Source organism: Telopea speciosissima, chromosome 3 (assembly GCF_018873765.1).
Source record: "Telopea speciosissima isolate NSW1024214 ecotype Mountain lineage chromosome 3, Tspe_v1, whole genome shotgun sequence".
Classification (NCBI taxonomy): domain Eukaryota; kingdom Viridiplantae; phylum Streptophyta; class Magnoliopsida; order Proteales; family Proteaceae; genus Telopea; species Telopea speciosissima.
In genome coordinates, this window is record NC_057918.1 from 33,075,494 (window position 1) to 33,100,955 (window position 25,462).

At 40.4% G+C, this 25,462-nt stretch overlaps 1 protein-coding gene across 2 annotated transcripts in view; it reads right to left on the reverse strand.

Annotated features, from left to right (window-relative positions):
- Nucleotides 1-24,315, reverse strand: part of LOC122655830 (vacuolar protein-sorting-associated protein 33 homolog) — a 79,022-nt gene extending 54,707 nt beyond the window's left edge. For both annotated transcript variants that reach the window (XM_043850192.1, XM_043850191.1), the window contains exons 1-8: nt 24,118-24,315; nt 23,983-24,022; nt 23,802-23,882; nt 6,122-6,316; nt 5,530-5,640; nt 5,364-5,429; nt 4,551-4,658; nt 4,395-4,439 (exon numbers count right to left, since the gene is read on the reverse strand). In XM_043850192.1, coding sequence (XP_043706127.1) covers nt 4,395-4,439; nt 4,551-4,658; nt 5,364-5,429; nt 5,530-5,640; nt 6,122-6,316; nt 23,802-23,882; nt 23,983-24,022; nt 24,118-24,170 — 699 coding nt within the window. In that variant the 5' untranslated portion in view covers nt 24,171-24,315. The remainder of the gene's footprint in view (nt 1-4,394; nt 4,440-4,550; nt 4,659-5,363; nt 5,430-5,529; nt 5,641-6,121; nt 6,317-23,801; nt 23,883-23,982; nt 24,023-24,117) is intronic.
- Between the last annotated feature and the right edge of the window lie 1,147 nt (nt 24,316-25,462).

Consider the following 25,462-nt stretch of genomic DNA (forward strand, 5'->3'; position numbering starts at 1 on the left):
AAGTGTTTTAGTTAGACTGGATTAGGATTATATAAGTGCAGTCCTGTTTTGAGTCCGTTTCCTTCATTATTTTAGTTTCCTAGTCAATTTAGGCTACCTTATTAGTTAGGATTGGGTTAGGCCTTTCTTTTTTAGTGTTTGAGTTTTATATATAAGTTTGCAATGGTGTCCAACACTCCAACCCAAAAGCCCAAGCTTCAGGCTGGAAAGCCCCTTCCAAGGTCATAAGCCAAACTGCCGCACACTACCTGACTGATGTGGGACTAAACTCCCCTCCCATTTGGCCATGGAGTGCATTCATTGCATCAACTTCCCTCAGCTTCGGACCATGGGTCCCCACATGGCCGGTGCACGGATAACCCGCTCTGATACCACTTAATGGCATCAGGGTGGAGAGACCCTTCCAAGGTCATAAGCCAAACTGGCGCACAATACCAGACCAATGTAGGACTAAACTCCCCTCCCATTCCTTACCATGGAGCGCATTCACTGCATAAATTTGTATGGGGTACCAGCATTGTACACGAATTTTGAGTAATGAATCTGGCTTTTAAGTGGGTGAGCCTTGGTACAACGGTTAAGCTGCGCTATTGCAACTATTAGGATGCGGGTTTGAAACATGGAAACAGCCTCTCCATGAAGCAGGGGTTAAGGCTGCGTGCATTTTCCTCTCCCAGACCTTGCAGTACCGGGAGCCTCGTGCACTGGGACGCTCCTTTTTTTTTTTGGTTTGTTGCCTTTGGTTCTGTGGTGATTCAGTAGGCTTGATTGGTGTGAATCCAGTCACCATCTCGCAGTGGGAAGCGCAGGTCCCATTGTTATTTATTTGTTCTTCATTAAGATACTATTCTGTTTATATAATTTCTGCCAGATTAGCTCCTGCGATTCTTCAGTCCTACCTTCACTAGGATTGCTGGATTTAGGGTGTTTTACATTGTTGATTTCAGCTCTCGTTTCAGAACTATTCTATCAACAGTACCTTCACAAGGATTGCTGATCCCCTACTTCGAGTAGGATTGCTCTTAAGAGCTGAACCTGAAATCGATAGAATAGTTCTGAAACAGGAACCGTGGGGGTCATTCATACCCATGAGTTATTTTGAAAAAACCCAAGCTGCTTCTGATGCAGTATCAAGCCTAATCCCTCATGCTATTTTGGTCCACATCAGAACTAGACCCAAACCGCAGGGCCAAGAACCAGCTCCAATTAAGCCCAAACATGGGTTAAGCTGGCCAGGGTTAGTCCTTGTGATATTATTGCTGGTGGGGCCCATCAAGTTGACTCCAAAGAGCCACCAGACCTGAGTTTAATTTTCTTAAAGTGTCTTTTCATTTTCCTAGGCTTAGTTAATGAGTTGATTTCTTTTTCTAGGTGCTTTAATTACACTTTTCAGTTTTCAAGTTGGGCCTTTTAAGTTTTCTATGTAGGAGTCCAAAAGTTTGTGTAAGTGATTAATTTTACTTGGTATTAGTTTCTAGGTAATTTAATGTTTTATTGGAGTTAGTTTCTAGGTGATTAATGCTTGAGTCCAAGAGTCATTTTTATTTTCTTTATAAACTCATGTAATCCAACAATGAAAGAAAGATTTGAAGAATGAATTGAATATTGGACTTCATTGGAAATCAGCAGGTGTGCTTGATCACCTACAGGTGTGTTTGAGCACCTTCTATCCCTCCCCTCTCCTTAATCTCCTTTTTTATAATCCATTAAACCTGCAACTTCATTTGACCTTTCATCTTTTCTCATCCCTGCGACACCCCTTTGCTACCCCTAAACCAGAACCTGATCTAATTCAGATCTTAGCCTTCCAACCTGCGTCAAATTGATACCAAAGACTAACCTAACAGAGCTATGGTTGCATGTGAGAATGTTCTTGATTCTCCTCCCTACACTTTCAAAATCAGAGTTGGTCTGCCCAATGGGAGAACAGTTATAATACTTGTTGATGAAAAGCGACAAGACAACTTTATTTCACAACCCATGGTGGATATGTTATGTCAAACAGGCGACATAGTCATCACACCTAACGATCGAGTCCTTGTAGAATTTGGACTTTCCACATATTATGACAGCGCTTGGTGTCAAACTTTTCCTAGTTCAAAGAGAATTATCCAAGTGAGTCATGATTGGTTGGAAGAGCGCAGAGGTGAAGTTGATCTTCTTAACAACAAATGTATCCTAAGGCCTTTGCATCTGTCCAAGACTCAAGTTCTGAAAGGACTACAGCCAAAAGTGAATACACTAGTGCAAAAACATGAAGAGCCAACCGAGTCAACACCTGAGGCAGATCCAGTGAAAGAAGCTCCTACTGAAGTAGTGTTGGTAGATTCTGCTGTAGAAGCCATCATTGAAACCAACCCTGAAACTGTAATTGTTGATGATGTCACTCCAAAGACTCCTCAAGTTACTCCCTTCTTTGCTGAAAGTGAACCAGAGGAGGAACATATTGGTTTTATCTTTCCACCCAAATCTTTCGAAGACCGTGAACCGAGCTTGCATGACTATATATACGACTTTAGAGAGTTGCCAGAGCATTACTATGGGCTGAAGACGGATATCCATCATATCAAGCTGATTTCTTGCTTGACCAAAACTCGTGGAAGAGTTTTTTCTAACATCGGGGGAATTGATGCAGTATCTAGCCTGAAGAAGACCCCTCATGCTATTTTGGTCCACAACAGAACTAGACCCAAACCGCAGCGCCAAGAACCAGCTCCAATTAAGCCCAAACATGGGTTAAGTTGGCCAGGGTTAGTCCTTGTGATATTATTGCTGGTGGGGCCCATTAAGTCGACTCCAAAGAGCCATCAGACCTGTTTAATTTTCTTAAAGTGTCTTTTCATTTTCCTAGGCTTAGTTAATGAGTTGATTTCTTTTTCTAGGTGCTTTAATTACACTTTTCAGTTTTCAAGTTGGGTCTTTTAAGTTTTCTATGTAGGAGTCCAGAAGTTTGTGTAAGTAATTAATTTTACTTGGTATTAGTTTCTAGGTAATTTAATGTTTTATTGGAGTTAGTTTCTAGGTGATTAATGCTTGAGTCCAAGAGTCATTTTTATTTTCTTTATAAACTCATGTAATCCAACAATGAAAGAAAGATTTGAAGAATGAATTGAATATTGGATTTCATTGGAAATCACCAGGTGTGCTTGATCACCTTCTATCCCTCCCCTCTCCTTAATCTCGTTTTTCTTTTCTCTCTCTTATATTTTCTTCCCCTTATCGTCTTTAACTTCAACCTATCTTCTTCTTCTTCTTCTGTTGAAGCTACATCACCATCCATTAAACCTGCAACTTCATTTGACCTTTCATCTTTTCTCATCCCTACGACACACCGACACCCCTTTGCTACCCCTAAACCAGAACCTGATCTAATTCAGATCTTAGCCTTCCAACCTGCGTCAGCTTCTGTTTTCTTCTTTGCATGGAAATCTTCTTGTGTTTGGTCAAGGCTGATTGGTGTTTGATCCTTCCAACCACCTTGCGGCAAGAAGCCCGGGTATGCTTCCTTATTCTTATTCTTCTTCCTCCTCCTCCTCCATTAATCAAGTAAGTATTCTTCTGGTTTTCTGCAATTGATATTCTGATCTGGGATTTCATATGCAAGTCTTTTTTAACTCGAAATTTATCTGAGGGAGTCTGGCCATCAAATCATCCTCAATTTTTGCAAGGGTTGTTCTTTATCCTCAAGGAGAGCTTCGACAAGACCAAAGTGAACTCATTTCCAAGTTCCAAGACCAAAGTGAACTCATCCTCAGTGTCTTAACCTCTGACACCAAGACCAAAGTGAACTCATTTTCCAAGTTCCAAGTAACTCAACCTCTGCTTGCACACTATAAAAAGGTAGAAGCCGTAGTCGGTATCTCAACCTCTGACACCAAGTATTTTACTAGAGCAAGCTGACTCTCTAGTCCACTAGAAAATCTAGCAGGGGAGAGCATTGGAAGTTGGAACCCATGTGTTGGAATATTTGGGGAATTGACCTTATGTCAATGAGACACAAGTCCTCTTTATTTATAATCAATGATAGAAAGTACAAGTTACAATTCTACCCATAGGGCAATTCAAGCTAAACCCCACTGGACAATTATACCCTTGTACCTAAATTACAACACCATGGTTATGGACCATTATTAGTATGGAACAATTTCTTTTCCAAGTGAAATCCCCTAGCATATGAAAGAGTAAAAAAACTTTTCATTTATTAGTTCTAACTAGTAAAAGACACTCACTATGGACGAGGGTAGGAACATGAAATTGTTTGGCAATAGACAATTATTGACCAGAATAAAAGTGCAGATGAAGTAGCATGCATATTCATGAACTTGCTAACAAGAGTCTGGCCAAGGTATTTAGCTTTCAGCCTCAGTAATGAGCTGTCAAGAAAAAACAATTACCTCTCTATCCAACAGAATTAGTGTATTTATCTCCGAAGCACCAATCTGAAGCAACAGGCCAAATATTAGTAAATGGCTGAAATGCATATTAACCCATCAAAGCACATGAACACCAAAACCAATTTAACACTCAAAACAAAATGTATAAATAATTACATCTGACGAGTTAACTGGCTCTTCCCCTTGCATGCGGCTCAGAAGATCGGCAACACTTGCCGATGCTCTTCCTTTGGCCCTCACATTTGGTATTAACCCAAATGAAAACTGCAACATATAAACAAATAAAAAAATGAAGGAATAAGAAGCTCTAATCATAGAAAAAAGACAACCAAGCCATCCTTGTCACATAAATAAAGGATCATTTGATGTTTTTCAGAAAATCAAGATGCATGTAAAACTAAATATGTCAACAACCACCACAATGACAGAAACCGTATCTTGATACTTCAAAGATTACACAAATTATACACTCCATCATAGCTAGTCCTACTAAGCCTATGAGGGAACTTCCAACAAGCTTTGGCCAGAAACCTTCTAAACTGCTCCACCTTCATAGATTAAAAATAATTTCAACAAGTAGAATCTTAAGTTGAGAAAGTGAAACAAAATATAAAATTTTAACGGGAAAAGAACACTAACTGAATGGCCCCTGCCCCTAGGGACGCGAAATGACCGGGCCACCCCCATGGAAAGCCAGAAATCCCATCCCACAAGATGCGTGTGCACACGCTCTCATTGGCCGCTGTGCTGGCGCAGGGGCCACGCGACCAGGTAGCATTCTCTTTCCCATATTTTTAATTTAAACATTTTTTAAAATATCTTTTCAAACAACCTGTGTTTGTGCTTATATTTATTAATTATATTAGTTTGGACTCTTTAGACTCAGCCTTCATCTTTATATAGCTAGAGAAAACTATCTAAAAACAAGGGGAAAATAAAGGAATACCTCAAATAACAAGCAGTACAAACCTCGAGTTTATGAATGGCTTTTGCAATATGCCAAAGGGCGCTTGTATCACCATCAACCTGGAATTCCTATTAAATACAAAGCACCATGGCCAAATTTTAGAAGCTCTGAAGGAGACAGAAGGAGGGGGAAAAACACAATACCTCAAGTGGTCAAACATCAGCATACTTTATAACCCAAGTCAAGTTCAAATGACAATACATCCTCGTCCAAAGGAAGTACATAAAGAGGGTAATCGGCAATAGTCAACAAGTGATGAACATTTTCTTCCTCTAATATCTGCAAAATCAGTTCCAGATCAGAACATTAAAAGGAATTTCTTAGGAGTTACCCATTAAACTTCATTCCTTTAACTAATTGACTAGCTCGCTGAAAAGTGTCTTCAGGCATAAGAACTTACATTTTACACAATTTTGAAATTGATTGTAAACAATCAACAGACAACTTCTCAATTTTTGGAAGATTAAGCTTAGCAATAAAATCAAAATTGGAAAACATGTTTGGATATACCCAGTACCGAAACCTAAACAGCCCCTATATATTTTGCTTGATAGCTCCTACCCCTCATAGAATGAAATAAAAATATGTTTGAGGATATGAAATACCATATCGTCACCGATATACTGCATAAGTTTCCTAATGCTGGCACCTTAGAAACTTCCAACAATTCATTAATTCAGTACAAATATCATATGGGTGTAGCTAAAATGTAAAATCTAAAGTAAAAATGTCACATAATCAAGTTCCAAAAGTAGCTCACCTTCTCACAAGCAACCGTGCGACGGGGAACAAAATAAACAGAATACTCCCTTTGAAGTCCTTTGGAAATATCATGTTGAATGTGTGAAGAGATGAGTTTCATAAAACTTATCTGAGAGCGAACAATGTAGATTATTCTAGTGCATTCTGCTAGAATTGGTTCTGAAGATAGATGCCGTAGTTCTACTCCAAGTTCCTGCTCAACATGCAAACAAATCAAAAGGGTAAAAATACACTTGAACTTGAGGTTCCTGTTGAAAGAATGTCAATTGGACCAAGAAAATGGGCTGAGTTTTAGGGCTTAGCACTGGATGAACATGGTCTCATTGGTAAATGACTTTGGAGGTTCATTAGATAACCTTACAGCTACAGAGGAGAGCCATCATGCCCAAATATAGGTGTATAATCATAGTATTTGATGCAAGGACTTATGTCCGCAAAAAGAAAAGGAGCAGCAGGCTCCCAGCCCAATTGTGGGCCTGGTCCAGCCCATCTGGGGCTTAGCTATATAATTAATTGATCGCTATTTTAATTCCTCATTTAATTAGGATTTCTTTAAGTTGTGGTTGTACTCAGAAACAAAGTTATCATAGTTCAAATAGGACTTATGTTTCCTAACCAGATTAGGAGTTGTTACTTTTGTTTTTCTATTTAAACATTGCAAGAGCTGAAGCTCAGTTACGAATTTGATTAATGAGATTGAGAAGAAAAAAAACATAGATTTGTGCTTTGCTTTGTGAGAGAGTATGATGAGATGCCATTGGTGAGAGACCCAAGTCTGAGAGAGACTACCCTATCTTCTTCTTCCCTTCTTCGCTTTCTTGTTTTTTATTTTATTGTTCTGAAATTGCCAGCAAATCTGAGAACCGATCAAAGTATTTACTGTTGCTGGACCTAAAGTTTTGCAATCTCCTAGTGGACTGGTTATCATTTGTGACTGGTCTACATAAATTCGTATCAGAGCTATGGCTACCCCAAACAATAACCCTACAGGTGACCAAGGATCCCTTCAACAACTGATTGATATGGCCAAGAGTCTAACTAAAGAGGTAAGCTCGTTGAAGCAACAATTGAACACAGTGTCTCAGCAAATTAATGCAGAACCTCCACAACAACCAACTGATGTAAACTGGCTGTCTAAAACCAGCCGCAGGTGTAGGGATTCTTCCCTACACCAGCCTAAGTAACCATCGGGTAGGTGTAGGGATGAATCCCTACACTAGCAACAATCGTGGGGATTTTTAGTATTTGTTTTATTTTTATTGAGTTGTAATCTAATTTGGATTCCTAGTGCAAATCTGAATCCTAATTAGAAGTCCTATGTTTTATTTTTATTGAGTTGTAATCTAATTAGGATTCCTAGTGCAAATCTGAATCCTAATTAGAAGTCCTAAGTCCTAGTTAGCATTCCTATTTTGAGTCCTAGTCTTAGTTGGCATTCCTATTTCTATTTTGAGTCCTAGTCATAGTTAGGATTTATTTTATGTCCGGCCTTGAAGGCTATATAATGTAAAGAGCTCCATTGAGCCCCCCCACGATTTAATGAAGAAGATTATTGCTTTAATGCATTCCGCTGTCCTGAGATAGGCTGTGAAGGTGAGGCTGAGATAGCCTTCACTAGTACACTGTTTTCTCTCCTTCGAGTGCATTCAAGTTTGTCAAGTTTGTTGCTGCCGATTGTGTGAAGGTTCAAAGATTAGTTACTCAGATCTGTTCTCAGTCCAAGGATCCATCCAACACAAGTAAGCTTTCATCCCAACCCCTAACCCTTCTTCTCCTATCCGTACCATCAAACCCTAACTCCATTAACCCTAACCCTCAGTTCATCTAATCCTCCATTCTGCCCTAACCGATTGCATTATACCCAAGCAGATTCTGGTTCTGGTTTTAGTTGGATTGACATCCATCTGGAATTACATTATTTGGTATCAAAGCCTAGCTATGGGTTCTCCAAAATCAAGTGATCCAACCACTCTACAGCAACTGGCTGAGATAGTCAAGGTTTTATCTGAAGATGTGAAGACCATCAAGCAACAGGTTGATGTACTGTCACAACAAGGTCCTACTGCACCTCCACAGCAAATATCACAAACTGAAGCTGCTGCTTCATACACTAACAACCGACATCCACGTAGGTTACCACAGAGGGTTCCCACACTACAGCACACAGGATCAATAACAATTCTACCTATGAAGAAGATGAAGATCACGATGGAAATCAGTATTACCGTGATGATAAGCATAAGGTAAAACTGGATCTGAAGGAATATAACGGGAAACATGACCCTATTGCATTCCATGACTGGTTGAGTGCTCTAGATGACTACTTCAAGTGGTTTCGGTTGTTCAAGACCGAAAGATGCAGCTGGCCACGACTAAGTTAATCGAGGAGCCGGAGATTGGTGGCGTACACATGAAGACAGTTGATCCGTCGTCACATGGAACCAATTACTTGGGCAGCTATGAAAGAGATTCTCAAAGAGAAGTACTTACCTCCCTCTTATCGAGGCGTTTGCATGATCAATCGAACACTATACGACAAGGTACCTTAACAGCTTGAGGAGTATATTGATAAATTCAATGAATTACTCTCACGCACGGGTGTAGATGAGAATGATGACCAGCTTATATCCCGCTTCAAGTTGGGATTGAGGGTTGACATTAAAGACAAGATAGGCGTGGTTGAAATATATAATTTGAATCACTGTTTTGAAAAGGCCATGGATGTCGAAGATTTAATCAAGGCTGCCCCGCGAAGATTCACACCGCAGTCCGTGATATTAGGAGAACCTTTACTCCTAACAGATCTAGTGGTTTCCCTACCCGAGCTCCACCAACTACAGAGGAAAAGGGTAAGGCCCCCATGGGTAGTCAAACACCTAACAAGTGTTTCCATTGCCAACAAGATGGTCATTATGCAAGGTACTGCCCCCAAAGAGGGAAGTCCAATTCAGTGATTGCAGCCATGGAAACTAGTCCAGATGTCCAAGTTTGTGACCCGCAGTTTAATGACAATTGGGCCGTTAATGCTGCTCTTGAGGGAGAAGACTATGATGATACTTTGGAAGACGAAATTTATGAGGTAAATGTAGTAACTCGCATTCTGGTTGCCGAATCTAAAGGGGAGGACTGGCGTCGACATTGCATCTTTTATACACCGATGGATAGCGGACAGCAACAGCACAAGTGATCGTGGACAGCGGTAGTTGTGTCAACGTGGTTTCTAAAGCTTTTGTCATTGAAGAGAAGCTTAAAGCTGAACCTCACCCACAACCATACAAGGTATCCTTACTTAATAATGATACTTTAGAGGTTAATCAGCGATGCTCGGCCACTCAAGATTTCTGGTTACGAGGAGAATGTCCGTGCGATATAATTCCTATGATTCCGATCGATGTCTTACTTGGGAGACCATGGATGTATGATAACAATGTATTGACGGGAGGTACAAAAAATCAGTGTTTCTTTGACTTCAAAGGGAAACCATGGTCTCAACCCCTCAATGTACCATTGATGAGGCCAAGGCTTAGAGCTGCCCAGCTGAAGCGACAACAGGTCTTGAAAACTATTGACAATAGACAGCCAATGAAAGGAGGGTCAAGCAAGAAGGCACCACATGCTAGTACTAGTACTACTAAAGCACAACCCATGGAGCAACGAATTCTGTCCCTGCCTCACCGAGAATTCCTTACTACAAGTGAAGAGACAGGGTTGATACTAGCCCTGGTCACAAGAGCAAGGTCACCGACTCCCTACCACTATTCATCCCAAATCCATAAAAGATCTCGCTTGATGATTTCTCGGATCTAGTACTGCACGATCTTCCGATGAGCTACCTCCTATGAGGGATATTCAGCATGCCATTGATCTAGTACCAGGTTCGGTGCTACCAAATCTGCCCACTTATCGTCTCAGCCCCATCGAACATGCCGAGCTCAAGAGACAAGTGGATGACCTGATTCGCAAGGGGTTTATTGTTGAGAGCATGAGCCCATGTGCTGTTCCAGCATTACTTACTCCAAAGAAAGATGGTACATGGAGGATGTGTATTGATAGCAGTGGCAATCAACAAGATCACCGTCAAATACAGGTTTCCTATTCCAAGACTTGACGACGTGTTAGACATGCTCACAGTGCTTCCATCTTTTCGAAGATTGACTTAAAGAGCGGATATCATCGATTCGGGTCCGCCTGGAGATGAGTGGAAGATTGCTTTCAAGACAAAGGATGGTCTATATGAATGGAAGGTGATGCCTTTCGGTCTCACAAATGCTCCAAGCACCTTCATGCGTGTAATGACACAGTACTTCGCCCATTCATCGGTAAGTTTCCGGTGGTTTACTTTGATGACATTCTTATCTACAGCCACACCACCGAGGAGCATCTCGATCATCTAAAGCAAGTGATGAGAGTGTTACGTATAGAGAAACTCTTCATCAACCTCAAAAAGTGTTCTTTTATGTTACCTAAGGTTATCTTCCTTGGGTTTATTATATCTTCAGCCGGGGTTGAAGCTGATCCAGAGAAAGTGCAACGCATAGTCGATTGGCGCTGCCACACACCTGACCGAGGTTAGGAGTTTCCACGGCCTAGCATCTTTTTATCGGCGTTTTATTCGAACTTCAGCGCATCATGGCACCCAATACCGAGTGCATGAGAGAAAGTAAGGGCAAATTCCAGTGGACACCGGCTGCTACCAAAGCATTTTCCTGATCAAGCAAAGATGACCGAGGCACTGTTCTACGGCTCCCAAACTTTGATGTCATATTTGAGGTGGCTACGATGCATCCCATGTTGGGATTGGAGGAGTTCTCATGCAATCAAACCATCCCATTGCCTTCTATAGTGAGAAACTCAACGATGCTAAGCGGCGTTATTCTACCTATGATTTGGAGCTTTATGCAGTGATCCGATTATAAAGCATTGGAGACACTACCTTGTCGGCAAAGAATTTATTCTATACTCGACCATGAGGCCCTTAAGTATCTCCATTCTCGCGATCCATAAGCAACCGCCATGCTAAATGGATCGCCTATCTCCAGGAGTTTCATTTCGCTCAAGTACAAGGCGTGCAAAGAGAACCAGGTCGCCGATGCGCTAAGTCGGAAAGTTCTCACCCTATCCACCTCTTCTACTCACAAAGACAGCATCGAACATATCGGAGATGAGTACACACTGATGTTGATTTTTCCCCATTCATACTACATTACAAAGAAGGTGGAATCGATGCCAAATACTCCCTACGTGACGGATATCTCTTCTTCGGGACACGCCTATGTATCCCTAACACATCCTTTCGGCAAGACCTCATTAGGGAACTACATGGCGGTGGCATGGGAGGGCATTTTGGCATTAGCAAGACATATGCTGCAGATTGCTGATTTGTATTATTGGCCACATCTTCAGCGTGACGCCCAACAGTGATTCAGCGTTGTCGAGATTGTCACCTTGCCAAGGGTGATAAGCAAAACACGGGCCTCTACACACCTTCTTCCAAGGCCTCAGCACCCGGTTACATATCGCATGGATTTCGCTCTCGGCCTCCCATCTACACGGAGCGTCATGACTCTATATTTGTGGTGGTGGAGGGTTTTCGAAAATGGCTCATTTCATTCCCTGTCGGAAGACATTTGATGCGCATACATCGCCAAGCTCTTCTTCAAAGAGGTCGTACGTATTCATTGGCTACCCGAGTCTATTGTTTCGATCGTGATGTCAAATTCACTAGCTATTTTTGGAAGACCTTGTGGATGAAGACCAATACCAAGTGAAGTTCTCCACCGCCTTTCATCCTCGGATGGATGGGCGATCAAGTGGTTAATAGCGCTTAGGCAATCTCCTCCGATGTCTTGTTCGTGATCATGCGAAAGATTGGCCTTCTCGTCCTTGATATTGCCGAGTTCGCGTACAATAGTTCGCCAATCGGACCACGGCCGCACTCCATTTGAGATTGTTTTGGGTCCGCAACCCAAGCGCCCGTGGACTTGCTTCCTCTTCCTCCTCATGTTCGTGTTAGTGTGGACGCCGATGAGTTCCTCCGCCACATCACCGAGGTCCATACCGACGTTCGCACGACGCATTGCTATTAACAATGAAGGTTACCAGGCAGCCTGATCGTCATCGCCGATACGTGGAATTCCAACCTGGTGATTTGGTGATGGTCCGTATTTCTCCCGAGCGACTTCCTCCTGGAACCAATCACAAGCTCCACCCTCGCAAAATGGGTCCTTTCAAGTGCAACAACGCATTGGGACCAATGCCTATATGCTCGAGCTTCCTCCGTCTATGAAGATTAACAATGTTTTCAATGTGGCCGATCTCACTCTTTATGTCGGCCACCATTCGGACGACGGTGATATCTGCCCATGCTCTCCGCCTCCACGATTACCACTCCTATCGCTGATGTCATTGAGAATGTGCTTGATAACAAGTTTACTACTATGCGGGTGGTCGCGGCTATTACTCTTTCCTTGTTAAATGGAAGGATCGCCCGATAGCGACAGACTCGGATTCACGCCGACGACTTCAGCGCCTGATCCCGATCTCTACGAGCGCTACATGTCTTTCATCCATTCGTCGGAGACGAATATTTTTGAGAAGGGGGAGTTGATGTAAACCGGCTGTCTAAAACCAGCCGCAGTGTAGGGATTCTTCCCTACACCAGCCTAAGTAACCATCGGGTAGGTGTAGGGATGAATCCCTACACTAGCAACAATCGTGGGGATTTTTAGTATTTGTTTTATTTTTATTGAGTTGTAATCTAATTTGGATTCCTAGTGCAAATCTGAATCCTAATTAGAAGTCCTATGTTTTATTTTTATTGAGTTGTAATCTAATTAGGATTCCTAGTGCAAATCTGAATCCTAATTAGAAGTCCTAAGTCCTAGTTAGCATTCCTATTTTGAGTCCTAGTCCTAGTTGGCATTCCTATTTCTATTTTGAGTCCTAGTCATAGTTAGGATTTATTTTATGTCCAGCCTTGAAGGCTATATAATGTAAAGAGCTCCATTGAGCCCCCACGATTTAATGAAGAAGATTATTGCTTTAATGCATTCCGCTGTCCTGAGATAGGCTGTGAAGGTGAGGCTGAGATAGCCTTCACTAGTTCACTGTTTTCTCTCCTTCGAGTGCATTCAAGTTTGTCAAGTTTGTTGCTACCGATTGTGTGAAGGTTCAAAGATTAGTTACTCAGATCTGTTCTCAGTCCAAGGATCCATCCAACACAAGTAAGCTTTCATCCCAACCCCCTAACCCTTCTTCTCCTATCCGTACCATCAAACCCTAACTCCATTAACCCTAACCCTCAGTTCATCTAATCCTCCATTCTGCCCTAACCGATTGCATTATACCCAAGCAGATTCTGGTTCTGGTTTTAGTTGGATTGACATCCATCTGGAATTACATTACCTACTCCAGAAGATCAAAGGGACTAGCATTATCCTGCACCGGCTGCATCCCATAATACCAGTCAATTCCAGGGAAGGCTGCCACAAAGTACCTTACACCTCCAGCACACAGGACCATCAATAATCCTACCTTCCAAGAAGATTATAATACAGGACCATATGATTGTGGCATGAACCAGAGGTATCCTGATGACAACCAGAAAGTAAAGTTGGAGCTGAAAGAATACAATGCAAAGCTTGATCCACAGTTATTTCTTTATTGGGTTAGGTTACTGAAATAGAGGTTCAATCCAAGTTTCAGCCAATTCCGTTGGTCTGATATGAAGTAATTGACTTTTCTTTGATTCCTGATTTCCCGTCTCAGAGTCCCTTGGTTTTCAAATTACTTTAAATATAACCATCGGTGTGAAACCCACCTCTAATTTGAAAATTTTCGAACTTGTGTGATTACAGGTTCTGGGTCTGTGTCTATGCTTGCCTGTATGTTGTGGGCTGCATCAGTGGCGGATTCAGAGCAATCCATTGACACATCTATGGAGGATTCTGAGGAGCCAGGACAGCTAGCTATCCTTGAGTCTGAGAATCCTGCCGGATCCCAGCATATCAGTTTCTTATGCCAGACATGTTGGATCGAGCATATGCAGAACCTCACCATAACCTAGGCCAGTATATAGGTAAGAATCCCATTCTATGTATATATATATACTATTCTTGCTTAATTACTGTACTAGGGGCAGAATAGTAATTTTTACCTAGTGGGGCCGACACCCCTTTGTAGATCTTGACTACTTAGGTGCCAACATACCCGAGCCCACCTTCACGGCCTATAAAGACTTAAGTTATAACTTAAAAACTTGAATTAACTAATTAATTAACTTTAGAATCAGATTTGAAAATCATATCCCTATAACTAATTCTAATTTAGCCATGGCAAACATGCCTTAGTAGAAGTCTTACTATAAATTTAAGACTTAGTCTTAATTCATTTCATTCATATCAAAAGCTAAAAACGATTCAGCTTAGGAGAAAGAAAGGGAAAAGAGAAGGAAGCAGTGAAGAAAAGCTAGGGTTTGGACTTTGGGGCTTGGAGATTCACTTGAAGCTTGGAATTGGAACTGCCACCATCATCTCCACTCTCAATTCAGGTAGGGCACCTAACCCTTAAATCTGTTTTCCCAAACTTCCTCTCCTCTCCTAAAATTCTGGGTAAACTCTTCATCCATACCAGCCCTACTATCAAGGATTTAAGTCTCGGTCCGTATCGTATCGTCTCGGCCGATACGTCTCGGTATCGGTCATGGTCGATACGATACAGGCCGAGACGTATCTTTTTTTTAAAAAATGCAAATGTCTCGACTGTATCGAGAGGTATCGACCGAGACGTACCGATACGATACGATACGATACGATCGATACATATCGATACAGTCGAGAGTTTTTAAAAAAGATTATTTTATTATATTTAAAAACCGATATGTATCGAGTCGTCTCGATATGTATCGATACGTATCGACCGATACATATCGAGACGTATCGAGTCGTCTCGATACGTATCGTCAACTTAAAAAACACATGGCCATTTCATTCTTTTCACCTAAAACTCGATTTCTAGCAGTCCTGGCGGAAAAAAGGTCTTCCCAGCTTTGAGAAACCCTTCCAAAAACACATTTAAACTTGTTTTTTGGGTAAGATTTCTTGAGGGCCTTCAATTCTTTGCCAAAAAACGAACTTAGAGGAGCTGAAATCACATCATTTGGTGGATCTAACAGCCCACATTCGAATTCAAAAGCTGTTCTTGAAGGGTTAGGTAAGTTTTTTGAAAAAAACTTGAATCTTTTGCTTTAATCTTTGATTATTGGTATGTTTTTTGGTATGAATCAAAGAGAATATGTTAAACAAACATAGAAATTGCATTCTTTGTATGCATTTACAAAGATTTGGTTTCAAATCCATGTTTCTTTGACCATTTTTACCCAAAACCGAAAATTTCTTCTTTAAAATGAAATTTATTTTTTTTTTCTTCTTAACTTTAAAACAAATGGTAATGTTTATAAGATATGGAGTACATTATGTATAGATGTATGACATCCCAAGAAGATTATACATTTACCCTAAAATCTGTATTTTTTTTTTTTTGGGGGTATTTTTTGAATTTATAAAATACTTAAAAAATTGTAAAAAATCTGATTTTTCCATCTATACTCTTTCATTATAGTTTGATAAAATGTATAATTGGCTGAAATAGAATCAAAGACTTAGATTCATATATGTAGTACATTATGTCATTTTTTTTCATTATTTAAAAAATTAAATAATGTGTAACTAGTTGTAGAAAATATAAAAATGTTTAAATATTGTTTAGGGCAACTTTGTTAGGTAGTAAATAAAAGAAGATGATGCAATGCATGACATGCATCATAATATCTGTCTATACTTGTATAAATAATAAATTATTGATGTGTGGATTTGAATATTGTTTAATATATATCTTATATAGTTATTTACTTTTGTTTGGTATTTAGGACGATGCCGCGACAACAAGACATTGGGTGGTCTTATTGTACCAAAATAAACAATAATAGATTGCATACACAGTGCAACTTCTGTGACACCCAACATCTTGGAGGTGGGGTAACTCGGCAAAAAGAGCACATGGCAGGAGGATATGGAAATGTTTCCAAGTGTACACAGTGCCCTGTAGAGTTAAGCAGGGAAATGCAAAAACACCTTAGAGATTCCAAAAAAAAATCCAAGCAAGCACATGATGATGTTGATGCATTGGTGAAAAATTTGATGGAAGATTTTGAAGATTATAAAGGATCGGATATGGGAGCAGAGGAGGACCCAGAGTTGGCATTGGCGATGAAACAATCAAGACATAAAGCAAAAGAGCAACAATGGAGAGCTGAGCAATTGATTAGAAGTCAATCAGCTCGACCCAGCCAGGGCCCTGTAGATATTGGTGTTGGCTCCTCTTGTCGTCCATCTCTAAGTAAGGGCAAGCAACCTGTTGGCCTTAGTAGAACAACCAGTGTGAAGGGGATGTTTGACTGGTTTACAAAGAGTGGTAAGGGTAAGAGAAAGAAGAGCCCAGATATCAGAGACATGGATCCTAATGTCTATAGAGCAAGGGATGCTAGCCAACAGAGAATTGAAGAAAGCTTTCAACCCAAAACACTTAGTAAAAGGATAGGCAGAGCAATCTCCAGATGGTTCCACAGTTCTATGATTCCACCACATAAGGCCAAAGATCCCCACTTCAAGGCCATGGTAAAGGAGATTCAGCGGTGTGGGAAAAATGTTAAGCCACCCACACCTCATGAGATTGCTGGGCCTTACTTGGATGATATTGTCCAAGAGGTGCATGAGTATGCAGAGAGGTTCAAGGAGAAGTGGCCACTATATGGAGTGACCATCATGTGTGATGGATGGAGTGGACCAACAAGATTATCCATCATCAATTTTCTTATCTACTGTGATGGAAGGACGATCTTCCACAAGTCGGTCAATGCATCTAGTGAAATCAAAGATGCCAACTACTTATACAAGTTAATGGATGAAGTTGTGGAGGACATAGGAGAAGAAAATGTTGTCCAAGTAGTAATCGACAATGCAGCAAATTTCAAGAAAGCTGGTCGATTGCTTATGTTAAAGAGGCAACATTTATTTTGGACACCATGTGCAGCTCATTGCATAGATTTGATGTTTAAGGACATAGGAGAATTGCCCAAGGTCCAAAAGTTGGTTGGTAATGCAAGGAAAATCACCAATTTTATTTACAACCATAGTTGGGTTTTGGCATTGATGAGGAGTTATACACAAGGGGATTTAGTAAGGCCTGCAACAACAAGATTTGCAACAAATTACATTGCAATTGATAGCCTCATTTCCCGAAAGCATGGGCTGCTACAGATGTTTACCTCTACTGAGTGGTTGACTAGCAATTATGCAAGGTCTGAAATTGGGAGATTTGTTCAAGATCTTGTCACCTCCTCAAAGTTTTGGGTTGCAATGGGCCGACTTTATAATGTTATGATGCTACTCTTTTGTCTGCTTCGAGAGGTTGATGGGGATAAAGAGCAGACCATGGGTAAGATGGTAGAGGCCATGGGATGTGTGAAGAGAAAAATACATGAGAATAACCCAACATCAAACAAGAAGTATTTGAAGATTATATCCGATCGATGGGAAAATATGTTAGTTCAAGATGTTCATTGGGCAGGTAATCTTATAAGTATATGATTTTGGTTTCATTTTAAACACTTAGTAGTTAGTAAGTTACTATTTATTTATTTATTATTAGAATTTCTAGGTTTCTAACCATCCATTACAAACCATGTGCAGCATATTATTTGAATCCGGATATCCAATACTCCAATGATATAGGGTATAGACCGGATCTATTGCGTACCCTAAGGAATGTTGTGAACAGAATGGAGCCAGATGTAGCGAAGGCCACACTTTCCATGGATGAGGTTAGAACTAAATTAGTTGTATAAATGATTGAAACCAAGAATAGAGTGATTGGTGGAAGTGGAACTAATATATATATTTTTTTAATACCTCTCTAGGCTAATTATTTTCGAGAGGCCACTCGTGGTTTTGCTGATAGAATGGCTATCTATGCTAGGAGCACACAACGCCCAGGTAAGTTAGGTTTACCTAATTTATAATATCATTTAAAATTTGTTTTAAGGTTTTATCTTTTAATATTTCATTTATTATTGTGCAGCTGATTGGTGGCTCAATTATGGGGGTACTAGTGCTCCACATTTAACCCGAATTGCAATTCGAGTATTATCCCTAACGGCATCCTCTAGTGGCTGCGAACGTAACTGGAGTACATTCGGGTTGATACACACCAAACCCCGGAATCGTCTCAGTTATTCAAAGTTGGAGAAGCTAGTGTATGTCCATTACAACATGAAGCTGAAGCTTAAATATTTAGAGCTGGAAAGAGAAGGAGATGATGTAGATGTCAACCCAATCGACATCAACCACCTACTTGACGATGAAGATCTAGTTAGAGCATGGATAGAAGATACCGATAAGGTATTGGTGATGGATCAATTAAATGAGGATCACCAAACAACCAAACCTGATCCAGTGATAGAGAGCATCATTCAACAGATGGATGAGGATGCAACACAGCCACCATCACAAGATCCTTGTCCTAATGTTCAAGAAAATGAAAGTAGCTCTGAAGAAGGTTTAGTCAGGAGGACGAGGTCAGGTCATCCGTATGGAGGAACTCAACAACATGTTGATGATGAGGATGAAGACGACGATGGTGATGATGATGGTGATGGTGATGGTGATGGTGATGGTGATGGTGATGGTGATGGTGGTGGTGGTTCTGTTGCTGCTGCTGCTGTTGCTGCTGATGATGATGATGGTAGTGGTGGTGGTAGTGGTGGCCATGGTGCTGGAGGTAGTGGTGGTGCTGGAGGTAGTGGTGGTGGCCATGAGGCTTCACAACATCGTGTTGGGGTTCAGTTCACATGTGAGGCAAGATACACACATACTACCCAAGATATGGATCATGGTCCTGAGCCTACTGGCCATAAGACTTACTCGCGGAAGCCGCATAAGGGCAAGTCTGCCAAGCGCTCCCACAATCCATATGATAGTGATGTGCTTATGAGTGGCATGGAGTCACTTAGCATTAGTTCTGATTATGCTAGTGCTTCATCAGGCCATGGGCATTATGCATCAGGTTCTTCTTCAGGCTATGGACATGGGGCTTCCGTAGGGTATGGAAGTTATGGATACAAAGAGAATCAAGCACAAGCACAACCTAGTGCTGTCGTAACATTAGCCACTCCAGAGCAGTACACACGATTCTACTATGAGTGGGAGAGTCACTACCATCAGTATTTTGACTGGGCTCAGTATTGTGCTTATGTTCGGACAGTACACAACATCATCCTAGTCGCTCCTATTGTTAAAGACCCTTACAGACATGACTTTGATCCACCCCGACATTCTTCATGGCAATAGAGTGACTCTACATGTAAGGAATTTCATCTTTTAGTCTTTTATAACAATTTCAAAGTGCCGCACTTGTCTGGTTATTGATTATTCACAATTCTTAGTATATATGCATGATATATGACACAAATTGCTTGTTTATATTGTTTTTTGTGTCCAAAAGTGTATTTTCATGTGTATTTTGATCATTTTTATGCGTTTCTGCACCGATCGATACGTATCTCCGATACGATACGATACGTCTCTTAAAATCGCCTAACCGATACGATACCCGATACCGATACTTAAATCCTTGCCTACTATAATAAACCCTAAATCGGGTTGTTAAAGACCCTAAACTCAAACCTAATTAACCAATCTATTGTTCTAGGGCATCATCTAACCCTAAACCCTAACTTCTCAACTTCTTCTCTATTTATCTTGCTGAATTTTTCTTGGGATTAAGACCCAATTCAGCTTAGACCTAAGATATTAGATAGCTTTTGATAAAATCCCAATTTGGACTTAAGTATAGCTTGGTAGATCACCAAAACCAGGTTGTAGTACCAATTTCTTATCTTCTTCTTTTGTTTCAACCATATTCTCAAAAGTTGCAAAATTTATATTTTATTTAATTTTTAATTAGAAAACCTAATTAGATCTTACATGCAAATGGGTCAAAATCTCCCCTTTGCTGTATTCTATCAAAGCCCTAAACTAATTTTGGAAAGATAGCCCCATACATGAATGATCCATGGGTTTTGGACCTCAGAACAGCCACTGGTAGGCCAACCGGATTCAGACACCTGAGTCCTACAGTCAACCGGATTCAGCCAATTCTGAATCCGGTTCTACCCACAGCTTTGGTTTTAGTTCTTGTATACCTTGGGCCTTTGCCCAGGGTTATGTTAAACCTAACAAATGTTGTATATTGACTATATAGGCAATGGTAACATCAAGAAGTGTAAATATTTGTGTGTATTAGAGCTTCAATTGATTAAGATCATCCTCCAATATAGGTAAGGGAATTCTGAATTTTCTTTGGAAGTGTTTCTTCTTTAATTACTTTTTATGCTGGCTGCCATGGACATGCAACATCATAGTAGTATAATCATGTAGTTTTGTAGCTTTTGTTTTGCATTAGATGAATGCATGTTATAGGTGTCATTTCATTTTACATTTGCATACTTTTACTATGATCTATTTTGATGTATTGAGAAATGATGTTGGACTTCTAAATTATTATTTATTTACTGCCTCATATGACATCATGTTTAGAAATGCATATGGTTAGGCTATCATTAACCCAAATGCTACGACCCTTGCCAACAGAGGTAAGGTATTGGATAACCCGTGGCAGGTCTAAAGGGTTAATACCGGAATGTCATTCACTGTCACAGGTTTGATGAGTACATACCGGAATGGAAATAACAGTAGGGTTATCACTGGGGGTTCGTCGGGGTCTGATGTGTATATTCCAGAACTGGCGGGTCCCCACTGTAGTAGAGTGGTATTCTTGGGAAGACCAATGAGTTCATTCTGTGACTGAAAATATCATACCTACTACAGTAGCATTTATACCTCATGAGACCTAGACATTGATGTTAGTAGCATTCTTAGATATAGGTCATACATCATGGACTATATGCTTGTGTTTGCATGTTTCCCTTGTTGGGCTCAGTGGAGCTCACTCCTGTGGTACCTCTTCTTTTTCAGATAGTGTTGTTGATTCTGAGAAACCAGATGATGTTGTTATTACTGCTTCTGACTTCCACACCGAGGAGGACCGTACGGTGCAGAAGTTTGAAGTTCATGAAGCTTATTGTGGATGCGATGCATGCGCATTCACTTGATCTGGCCTGATGGAGTACACTATCCCTTTTGTGTTTATAAACTTCTTTTGTGAAATATAATATGTAGATACTGTTGTACTTTTGTACTTGTGGTGCCGTTTGAGAACTATACATTGTGTCACAGGTTTCACTTAATATAAATACTCAGTTATCACCTGATCTCTTTATTATTATTGTTAATTTGTTATTATTACTGTTTATTCTCTTCCGCTGCGATAATTTACTGTGTTTTATGAACAGTGATTAGGAATATTGCACTAATTGATCCTGGGAGATCGATTGAATGCCAATTGGCATTCGGTCATGCCTTGCCCTTACTAATCGGGCCGGGGTGTGACAATCGGATTGATTCCATCTTTTGAAGGGTTCTTATTCTTCTTATTGGCTATTGTTTCCTATAGTTTGGTGCTAATCTGAGAGGTTTTAATTTTCAGAATTTTGGGTTATCTAATTGAGTTGGGTTGTCTTAGTCATCCATACTCGACTCAACATAGCTGAGTTCGCTTACAACAGCTTACTTAACCATACCACGGGTCACACTCCTTTTGAAATTGTCCTCGGTGTTCAACCAAAGAAACTGATTGCCCTAGTTCCCCTCCCTTCTCAAGCACTTGTTAATGTTGAGGTGGATGAGTTCATTTGGCACATAACTGAGGTACACGCTACTGTACATAGACGCATTGCTCTTAATAATGACATCTGCAAGGCTACAACTAATCGTCGCCGTCAGTATGTTGAATTCAAAGTAGGAGATAAGGTCCTGGTTCAAATAACTCCGAAGAGGTTTACACCTAGCACGAATCATAAGCTGCATCTGTGAAAGATGGGACCCTATAAAGCTCTGAAGAAGATCAGCCCCAACGTATATGTTCTTAAGCTGCCACTGGGGATGACTATCATGTAACATCTTCAACGGGGCAGATTTGACTCTATATGTGGGTCACCATTCAGATGAGGGCGAAACGGAGCATTCTCTTCAGTTACCCCAGTTCTTTGCACCTCCGACAGATGAGATTGAAGATGTCCTTGATGACATCTATGTTATGGTACATAACGGCTGTAGCTATCACAATTTCCTTGTCAAATGGAAAGGATGACCAAAGACTGATTGCACATGGATCCATGCAGACGACTTCAAGAAACTCAACCTAGACCTTTACGAGCAGTACATGACACATTTACATTTGTCAGGGACGAATGCTTTCATGCCAAGGAGAGTTGATGCAGAGACTTATGTACGCAAGAAGAAAAGGAGCAACAGGCTCCCAGCCCAACTGTGGTCCTGGTCCAGCCCATCTGGGGCCTATCTATTTAATTAATTGATTGCTAGTTTAATTAGGATTCCTTTAAGTTGTGGTTGTATTAAGCAACCAAGTTATCATACTTCAAATAAAATTTATGTTTCCTAACCAGATTAGGAGTTGTTACTTTTGTTTTTCTATTTAAACATTGTAAGAGCTAAAGCTCAGTTACAAATTTGATTAATGAGGTTGACAAAAAATATATATAGCTTTGTGATTTGCTCTATGAGACAGTATGGTGAGATGCCATTGGTGAAAGATCAAAATACGGTGAGAGGCCATGGGTGAGAGACCCGAGTCTAAGAGAGACTACCCTATCTTCTTCTTCCCTTCTTCAATTTCTTGTTTTTTATTTTATTGTTCTGAAATTTCCTGCAAATCTGAGAACCAATCAAAATATTTACTTTTGCTGGACCTGAAGTTCGCAATCCCCTTGTGGACTGGTTATCATTTGTGACTGGTCTACATTAGTATTGGAATTGAATTCTGTTTAAAGAAGTTTCAGCTTAATATACGAAAGATGCTCCAAGCATTTCTTACAACTTTTAAAACACGAGTTTCAAACTGTAATGGCCTGATAAGAGATAAGCCACAACTTCAGGTGACAATCCCCTCTGCCTCAGAAAAGTCAGCTATTTTTGGTTTCCCTTCACCTACTGACTGCCCTTGAATTTTGCTGCAACAATTTATTCAGGTTATTATGTTGACTCCAAGGTGGCATTATCTTTTTGGGCAGTGGTGTTAATATCATAACAATTGACCTCCTTGTTCCACAGGGAAATATTTTGCCTAATGTTTTCCAATCGGGCTCGGATAGAACCCAGTAATAGTCTACCCTAACAAAATCCACTTTCTACATGTATGGTGTGCCTCTTGAATCTCATCCAGTACTAGTTTGAGTGACCTGTACAAAAGGTTACCCCTCATCCTTCTTGTGTGAAGTCCGTGTATCCATTTTTTTTCGTGGGTTTATAGAGCTATGATAATACTTTAGGTTTCTCGTTAATTGCTCGTAACACGTACGTTTTTTTTGGGAGTGGTGGGGTAGGAAGAAAGAGATTCTTTTAACCATTCTCTAAGTAGAGAGAAAACTGTTTAGCAAAAAAAGTAGAGAGAAAACTGAAACACAAAGAGACAGAAAAGAAACATGCCTTTAGAACCGATGTAGAGACAACCAATGAAAGTGATCCGCCAAGCTTCGGATCCAAAACTAAACACTTCTTCCCACGAAACTACAGAAGCAGAAAATTTGAATTTCAGAACCCAAAGTAGAAAAATTCATTCATTCGAGAACTCAAAAAACAATGAATTTCAGGGTGAAATGTAACTCACGTTCTTGAGGATGTTAAGGAGCTCTTTCTGGGACTGCTCTCTGGTTTGTGAGAAAATCGACAGGGAAATTTTTCGCGGTGAATGTTAGTGCAGATCATAACAGTAATTCAAGTTCAAATGCGAAATCAAATGTACCTGAGGGATGCGAAATTCAGAGGAGCATTATCTAAATTCGGAATTTGAGCCATTGATCAACAAATAATAACAGAATAGCAGTTGAGAATTTTTCTTTCCCTCTCCCGAGCAGAAAATCGAGACGGCCACTCGACGATTAAGATTTAAGAAGACATGGTTTCAATATGGGGGACTTCCTTCAGCGGTGAATGGGCTGGACTTTTTTCTGTATGCCCCCTCCAGGGCCACTCGCATGAAATTCACTCCTCTTGTGGGTCCCACACTGGATTTCATGTCCCAGGCCTTCTAGGGCCACTCACATGGAATCCACTCTTCTTGCGGATCCCACACACGGATTCCATGTGAGTGATCCTAAAGAGCCTTGGACGGTATTTGTACAAGGACATGATCCAGTGTCACACTTTCCCCCTCTCTAGTGTGTATGATGTCTATATACATATGTTGCATGCTCATTTGTCTCCCCTTGTTTATTTTCCATTTCAACCCCAATAGTTGGTAGAGGTGGTTTTTTTTGGAATACTCCACTTGCCCTTTTCTAACAAAATGCTTACATGTTAAACAAAATCCTAAATCTACTTACACGAGTTTTCCTTCACCCATTGTGAAGCGAGAATCAATTAATCCTTGGGATCTAACCTTTCAATTAAAGGATAATTTAGATTTTCGACAATAGGGTGCTGAGAGTTAATGGTGACATTCACCATTCCACGAGTCCAATCAGAGTATCAAATCACCATAGTCAAAGATATTCTTTTTTTTTGCCTTATGTGAAGAAAAACTTTCGATTATTAGGACTGAGTTTCCCTTAACCCATGGTAGAAGAAATTTTCCTTCATCCCATCATGAACATCAGTGCCACCAGATGTCCAAGGGAAAGATAGTTTTAACCCAAAAAATAAGGTGTGGGAGTTTATGATGAAACAAGAGTCCCATTAGATGATCATATCACCAATGGTGAGCAGATTCTTCCTCCCTACGGTGAAAGTTCTATTTCTTATCTGGAACAAATGTTTTTTTGTTACCAAACAAAAAATAAATAAATAAATGCTTTTTTTTTTGGTAACACAAATAAATGCTTTCTTGATGTCAATTAAAATAATAACTAATGTAGGGTTTCAAGCTTGACCCAAAATCCTAAGGCCCACCCAAAAATTTCAGTACTTTGGCAGTCACTGGATGGGTTAGGGTTAGGAAATCAGGCCCATTGGGCAGAGCTAGGCTAAAATTGAACCCTTCAGTTAAGGTCGACCAGTCCGGTTCAACCCATACATGTAATAGAAGTATCCATCCTTTACAGACCTTTGATTTGTATATAGGAAAAGAGAATGCTACGCGTGTGGTGTGC